At 44.2% G+C, this 8,438-nt stretch overlaps 1 protein-coding gene across 1 annotated transcript in view; it reads left to right on the forward strand.

Annotated features, from left to right (window-relative positions):
- The window catches only part of BCL3 (BCL3 transcription coactivator), a 142,250-nt gene extending 137,303 nt beyond the window's left edge, over nt 1–4,947 (forward strand). Inside the window, exon 10 of the mRNA XM_086933139.1 lies at nt 1,199–4,947. Coding sequence (XP_086789265.1) covers nt 1,199–1,941 — 743 coding nt within the window. The 3' untranslated portion in view covers nt 1,942–4,947. The remainder of the gene's footprint in view (nt 1–1,198) is intronic.
- The last annotated feature ends 3,491 nt before the right edge of the window (nt 4,948–8,438 follow it).

The raw sequence follows: 8,438 nt of genomic DNA on the forward strand, positions 1-8,438 counted from the left end.
AGTCGGCTGGAATGCCAGAAACCGGTCCTCGGAAGCTTGTTTCCGGTCCAGGGAAGGCTTGGCTTGGCAGTTCGGGCTGGACTGGTCCCATGAGGCACAGGGTCAGACTGAGTTGCATATGGCCATGTCTGAACTGGGGTGGTGTGGAGTGCAAAAAAATGATGGATTTAGGCCCAGATCTCTGTACTGGGGTGAATGTATGACATTATTCTGCATTCTGTCCATCAACTGTGGTTTTTGCATTTGTCACCCTGAGTGGGATGGGTATGCTCAGACGTGAGTCCCATGCTCTCCACACCACTGGATTCAAGCAAGCCGGGCTGAAGACGGCTGGAATGCCAGAAACCGGTCCTCGGAAGCTTGTTTCCGGTCCAGGGAAGGCTTGGCTTGGCAGTTCGGGCTGGACTGTTCCCATGAGGCACAGGGTCAGACTGAGTTGCATATGGCCATGTCTGAACTGGGGTGGTGTGGAGTGCAAAATAACGATGGATTCAGGCCCAGATCTCTGTACTGGGGTGAATGTATAACATTGTCCATCAACTGTTGTTTTTGCATTTGTCACCGCGAGTGGGCTGGGTATGCTCAGACGTGAGTCCCATGCTCTCCACACCACTGGATTCAAGCAAGCCAGGCTGAAGACGGCTGGAATGCCAGAAACCGGTAGACAAACTGTGTTCTTCCAAAAGTTATCACTTATGCGGTGGTCATGCAGAGTCCCAGTTAAGAGGCTTGCACACATTTTAAATGGGGCAGGGGGTTGGAGCGAAGGGGGTAGCAGGCGCTATTCCCACTAGGGATGCAACCACCATATAAGATACCAGTCATTTACAATCAGCTACCGCAATGGTTATGGTGAATTCTTGGCATGCCTCCCTGTCACAAGCAGAGCAGAACACTCTGCTGCAAGTAAATATAACAAACATGAGAGGACCCATGACACAAGACCTCCTGATCAGAGTGAGATTCCAAGGTCAACCATTATGATGATGCAAGGAGCTGAGAAGCACAGGGACAGTGCACAAAAGGCCCCATGCCCCCAAGCCTTTCCTTTTAAGTTCAGTCTCATGAGCTGTATTTTGTTATCTGTGATGTTTGAATCTTCCATTTGTCTCAGTTTCCAGAGCATTTTTGTTTCCTACATATATGTTGTGTCTGCTGCCTCTTGATTGTTCACGTGTCTCCTTTCCTTTACCCCCAGATTCTCTCAGCCAATCTCCAGGCTCTGTACATCGCTCCTCCCTGATGATGTCTCACCAAGTACTCCCCGCGAGTCCATCTCGGCCGCCCCAGTCTCTGTCCAGCTATTCCTGTGAGCCCAAGATCTCCCAGAGGAAAGGGATATCTCCACCTCAGGCCAGCCCCAGACCAGATGGGGTATCTGATGGAGTGAGAACTCTGGATCTAGCTTGTGGCCAGTTTTGTAGTGGTCAGAGTCACCTTTTAGGACCAATAGTGACATACCCCACACCATATTCCCCACATCCTGTAAAGGTGGAAGGTGGTCTGGCACATTATGCACCTTGTACTCCTCAGACTGTGAAGCTGGAGGGCGATCTGTACACGTCAACAGTTAGACCGTCAGATGTGAGCCATCTTGCTTTGGGTTCTTCTCCGACATACGCGGAGACCTCACAACTGCTGATTCCTGCTCGCTGCTCACCAATCTCTACCTCCACCATGTTCACGGGCTCCGAGTACCTAACCTCTCACGGAATGCCAGCCACATCCCTGGTGTGCCCATCACCCCCTGCCTTCCAACATGTGGCAGGCTCATACACCAATGGGAATGAATCGGATGAAGCTGCTGCCGTTAGGAACACAGGGCAGGACCTGCCACAGGGGAAGACCTTCAGCAGAGCTGCCAGCCCCCCGCGACCACACAGGACAGAGGACGGTGTCCAGGATCAACACTCTCAAGCAATACGGCAGAAGGCTGTATGATGTCTGCAGTGGCCTTCAGGCCACACATTCCTGTAGCATCCATATTGTTCCACAAGAAGCAGAACTGAAATGGTAAACTTTCTGTGGGATGAGGAGAGAGATATAAAGAACAAAACAGTTGAGCTCAGATGACCTCGGAACATGAAGCCACTTGTGAAAGGCCTTGATGTGAGGTGCATGCTTGCACTCTGACAGTGCGTGTGCCATGTCTAAGATGACCTGTCTGTGTGGTGTGTATGATGAGTGTGCATCTGAGGAGTATGCTGTGTTGCTACCTGACTGTGGCTGCTCTTCAGGGCAAATACCATAACTGACGGCTGGCCCATTGACATATGTACACATCTTTATCATTTAAATGATTCTTATTGGGTCATGCCTACCCTCTTCTCACCATGCATGCCTCCACTCCAAGGAGGCGGCTCTTGTGTATACCTCAGGTAACCTCACTTTGCATTGCAGGCAGTAGTTGTGGGAGCTGCTTGCTCCACTTGGGCGCGTGGTCGAGATAGCATGGTGTTGCAGACAGAATCCCACAAACTGAATGTAGCTGGGTAGCAAACCCACCAACTGAAATAGGACAGTGCAGCCTGCTGTGCTTCACAAGAACATGTTCATGGAAGCCTTTAATAGTCTTTATTTATTCCTTAACTTGCACTTTGGCCTTTCTCAGCACATCACAGTGTAATCTATCGTCATGCCCCTACACACATAGGACTATGTGCCATTTACTCAGTGGAGACGCCGGTCCTTCATCACAGGTGCTGTCTAAGCATGGCCTCCACTCGCTTGCACAGGGACATTCTTTGCTGCTGGGCATGCAACCATTAATGACGTACGCACAAGGGTCAAGACAACCCGAGTGGCATGTTGAATGCCAGTTATCTACAGGGAGTGGATATGTAGAGTGCCTCTGTGGGTTTTAAAGCTGGGCTGAAGTTCCCAGAGCGCCTGTGCCATCCCCTGTGTGAATGCCACGGGATGACTGTGCCCACCCTGGAAGAATGGCACGGGGGAGATCTGGCATTCTTGCACAGGGTGCGTGGGGATTTACACTCCTCCCCTCTGTCCATGTTGCTGTTTCCTTTGCATATGTGCGCTCCGTATCCTGAACATGGAGAGGAGCCCAGGGAGTGGGTTCTCAAAAGAATGCAGCATTTGCTCAACAAGGGCTTGCAAAACAGCAATAACAACACCAATGCAGCGGGGAAATGCTTCACTTAATCAAAGTATGGTTCATGCTCTCCGCTGAGCATACACCCTATGCCAGTCTCTGCATTCACACAGAATGTGTTATCTATAATCATGCAGCAGGATACAGAATGTCTGCATGATGCTTCTGTTTGTGTGTGTGATTCAGCAAATTGCTGCCATACACCTCGTTTGCATCTGGCGGTTGACAGCACATCTGTCAGACAGACAGATTGTTGATAATATTCATAGACTGGCTTTGGGTCTGCCCTTTTCAACCATTGATTTTATTTGCCTGGACTCTTTGAACCATTGGCTTTAGACTTTGTTAATCATATCTTGGCTCAGCCCAGTGGCGTATTCACCTCTCACCTAATGCCATTGGCTGTAAGTGTATCCTTCTGCCTTCACTTGCAATGAACTGCCCGAGGGACTACTTCACAACTGCAGCTCTCTCTGTTCACTCCTGCTGGCTCATTCCTGCTTGTCTGCCCTAATGCGCTAATCCTTCATGTGTTAACCAAGACACCCTGACTTTGCCGATGCTTGTTTATAATACAGCATCTGATCATCTTTAATAATGCTGCTTTATTCCACAAAATAATGTGAATTTCTTTACGGAAACAAAGAAGCTTCAATGGAAGCTATCCTTTAAGCAATATTCTTTACCATAATGTAGAAAGAATTTCTTCTAAAATGCAAACCTTGTTTCTTAAATAAATGATCCATCTGGATCCCAAACCTCAGTGTGATTCCAGGATCCTCTCACAATCCGTTCTGTTGCAATCAGGGCCATTCTGGTGGAATGACAGGTTTCTGTAGTGAAATATTCCTGAGTCCTCGATTAGATACCGAGAGGCTTATTTACAAGCCCCTTTTTTTGGATGCACGGATGGCACAGTGTGCCTGCCCGTATTTACAGGGCCACGTAGAGTCACCCTGCTTGGGTTTACATGACCTTGTGAAAGGGGTATCTTTGGGTGTTGCTGTGGGTGTCCCCGCAAACCCCCATGGAACTTGACTCTTTCCCAGATTTACAACATTTTGTAAACCTGGGAATGCATCAGATTTCTATGTCTCCCCACAGGAGACGTAAGGCGGTGCAACGAGAAGAAATACAGTTATTTCCCCGTTGCTTTTCTCTTTCTATGCGTGCTGCAGTCTGCCGCTTGCTGAGAAAGAGGAAAATGGCAATCATGATTGTTTTTGTGCAGGAAGCTGCCCCTTCCTGAACACAATCATCCCGCAATGCAGTAACCCTTTTAAAATGATGCGAGGGTGCCGGCACTGACACGCGGCAGCTGATTGTGTGCGAGAGCAGGGGAGGAGGACGGGAATGCGTTGTTTTGCTGATAATAACAACGCATCCTTTTGCTTTGAAAATGATGCAGCTAAATGGCTTGCAGTGATGCGCTAAGTCATCTTCTTAGATGAGGATCCAATTGTGCAGACACTCACAGAGTTATGGGGGGCGGGGGGTGTCAGTGAAAAGGCAGTGACTGCTCATCAAATATACCAGAAAACCAAAATGAACACTTGTGGCTGTGTGCTGAGAGAGCGTGTTGAACAAGCATCCTGCAATACTTGAACACTTCTTTTGAGTCTGTTATCCTTCAGGAACACTTAGAGACGTGGCTCCTCACCTCAAACCCTTCGCCATGGTTTCCTCACTTCCTCTGATCCCTGGATGCCCCAACATAGAACCCAACCATGTCTCAGCTCTTATTAGGGCTGGTCAGCAAGATGCCTGCTTGTGTTTTTTACAATGTAAGTTATTGATACTTTTCAAAACATTTAATAAAATATTTTTGTATTTTATTCCAGCTTGGTTTATGTTTGCAAATGTGAAATTAACAAAAAAGTATCAGAAATATGCTTAACAAGAAAACAAAATTTCAGAAAAGCTACGATTGTGTGCAAAAGCCTAACAACTTCTGATAATAAAAAAATTTCTAGAAAATTCAGTTATTGGTGATAAAACAAAAGTACAACTGAGCCTGAAGTCTGCCCCCGCGTGCTGCAGCGTGTTGCAGAGATTCTGCCCAAGAACAGAACTATGCGTAGGATTATGGTACCTTAGTGCATAGGGACTGAGTCATTCTACCATCTGAGTACCCATTAGCCCAGGACCGACTAGCTATAGTGCCTCACCTGCCCTCCTACTCACCTCACAGCTAAACAAGTGGTTAGGCACCCCAGAGCGCAACACTCGCTAATCTCTCAGGACTCTCGGCTGCAAGACGCACCCTTTCACTCACACTCTTGTACCTGTCCACAATAAGATCTGACAGAGACACAAATCAGGTTGAAGTATTTATTTTAACTAATGTGCTGTAACATGCCGTATACGTGCCACAACAAGCAGGAAAATGTATAATACAAATACAGTCTGCATAGCAGCTAGTCCATAACTCATAAAGGGAGATGTCATCTTAAAAAGGCAACAGGGCTTAACCTCCCTCCCCTTGCTAAAAAGCAGTATTATTATATATTAGAAGATCTCTGGGTTTTGTGTGCAGACCCCATACCTTAGACTATAGATGGTAGTTCTGTATCGTAGGTGCTGACTCACTCTTCTCCCTGGAAAGTTCCCTCTCCAAGCATGTGTTGCCTATGCATGTATGCCTATAATACCAAAGTACGATTTCCAAACAGCAGATGCATTGGTATGTTTTGTGTTGGTGCTAGGGCCTGACCAGAACAGAATAACATGAGGCACTGTTGATCAACCTTCCTAAAAATGTTCAAACTAAATCCCAGGAACTGGCAGAGAATGAACACAGCAAGCAGTTCTCATGTGAAATGTACGAACAAAGGGCCCGATTCACAAAAGTAATCTGAGACAAAATTCTAACTTTACGACTTTCAGTATTCAAAAAAGGCATATAGTAGTATTTATTTTATTTTATTTATTATTTAAAGAGTTTTATATAGCGCTGGCTAGACCCGAAGGTATCAGAGCGCTTTACACGAGAATCAACAATGTAACAGAAAAAGATCAACTATTACACAATACATCAAAAAATAGGCAATACATTAGGAGAGGAGAGAAAGGAGAGAGAAAAGTAGTGGGGGGTAGGGGAGGTGAGAAAGGGAGGATAAGGATAAGGGAAGAGATAACAAGGAGAGACGAAAGGAAGTCTGTCTAAAGACCAACTGGGTAGGTGATGACCAAGGAGGAAATCCCCGACCTGTCTCCCCTATAGCTAAACAGGTGGCTCCATCGGGCATCAGACAAAATAGCTAGATCTCAATTGACGAGGGAAAGTTCACAGATAAACAGGGTGAGGACTAAGGGCCAGGACAGGTGAGGGCAAAGGTCAGTAGCAGGAAAGTGGAGAAGAGTAGAGCGGGGAGGGGTAGGGGTAGGGGGAGGAGGGAGAAAAGGTCAGGAGAGATGCAGGAGGGTTTGTTGCGGCCATCATTTTAAGCAGGTGCAGGCAGTTTTTCAGGAGTGAACGCTGTGTGGGGTGACTACATCGCAACTTTGTTGTCTCACATGTCCCTGTAGGCTCTGAAAACTCACTGCAGTCCGGACTGTGAGGCTAAACCTAAGATATTGGGCGTACTCACCGAGAAAACATATACCCTTATCTACTCGGATTACTGAATAACTGAAGACGTAGCACCGATTACTTAAGGATAAGTGGACCTCGTATTTGGAGAAATCTTGAAAAACAAGGATTACGCCATTTAGATGGATCACTGAAATAATATCGAGGAACAAAATATCGACTTGCAAAAATATCGTGGACAAAATATCGACAGTCAAAATATCGAGTTTATATCTACAAACAGGTAAGTACAAAAATATCGAGTACAAAATATCGTTTACAATAATATAGTTGTAAAAAATATCGACTTTATTAAAAACAGTGTTAAATTAAATTAATATTAACATTTAATTACTAAAATATAATTAAAAATACTTAAATTAACTTATAATAATTAAATAATAAATGAAATTAATAAAAATAATTTTTTTAAATCATATTTGTAAAACATATATATATAGTAACATACTATAATTAAATAAGATACTATTATATTACCGTACGATACCAGAAGTGTAAAAAATACTATTCCCACTCCAAATAGTGCAAGCGTAGGGAAAGCATTGGATAGCGTAGGGGTTAAAATTACTATTCCCACTCCAGTGGGTGCAACAGTAGAGGAAAGTGTTGGATAGCGTAGGGGTTAAAATTACTATTCCCACTCCAGTGGGTGCAACAGTAGGGAAAGCGTTGGATAGCGTAGGGGTTAAAATTACTATTCCAACTCCAGTGGGTGCAACAGTAGGGAAAGCGTTGGATAGCATAGGGGTTAAAATTACTATTCCCACTCCAGTGGGTGCAACAGTAGGGAAAGTGTTGGATAGCGTAGGGGTTAAAATTACTATTCCCACTCCAGTGGGTGCAACAGTAGGGAAAGCATTGGATAGCGTAGGGGTTAAAATTACTATTCCCACTCCAGTGGGTGCAACAGTAGGGAAAGTGTTGGATAGCGTAGGGGTTAAAATTACTATTCCCACTCCAGTGGGTGCAACAGTAGGGAAAGCGTTGGATAGCGTAGGGGTTAAAATTACTATTCCAACTCCAGTGGGTGCAACAGTAGGGAAAGCGTTGGATAGCGTAGGGGTTAAAATTACTAATCTCACTCCAGTGGGTGCAACAGTAGGGAAAGCATTGGATAGCGTAGGGGTTAAAATTACTATTCCAACTCCAGTGGGTGCAACAGTAGGGAAAGCGTTAGATAGCATAGGGGTTAAAATTACTATTCCCACTCCAGTGGGTGCAACAGTAGGGAAAGTGTTGGATAGCGTAGGGGTTAAAATTACTATTCCCACTCCAGTGGATGCAACAGTAGGGAAAGCGTTGGAAAGCGTAGTTGTAATAATTAAATTTGTAAAAATCACATATTAACAAATTAATCAATTAATATAAAATTATTAACAATTACTATTTAATTAATTAACACATATAAATTAATTATCAATTATTTACTAATTACTATCAATAAATATATTAACATATTTAATTATTATTAATTAAATTACTTCCCACCCTATTCCCCTACAATCCCACAACCCACTACTGCATTAAATTAGTACAATTTACATATTTACCAATTATTCAATTATTATTAATTAATTTGCAATTACTATTAAATTAATTAATACATATAAATTAATTTACAATTAATTTTAAATTAATATCAATTAATTAATTTACATATTTAATTAACTATAATTAAATTACTTCCCACCCTATTCCCCTATAAACCCACAACCCGCTACAGAATTACATTAC

Source organism: Lissotriton vulgaris, chromosome 7, assembly GCF_964263255.1.
Source record: "Lissotriton vulgaris chromosome 7, aLisVul1.2, whole genome shotgun sequence".
Taxonomy (NCBI): Eukaryota; Metazoa; Chordata; class Amphibia; order Caudata; family Salamandridae; genus Lissotriton; species Lissotriton vulgaris.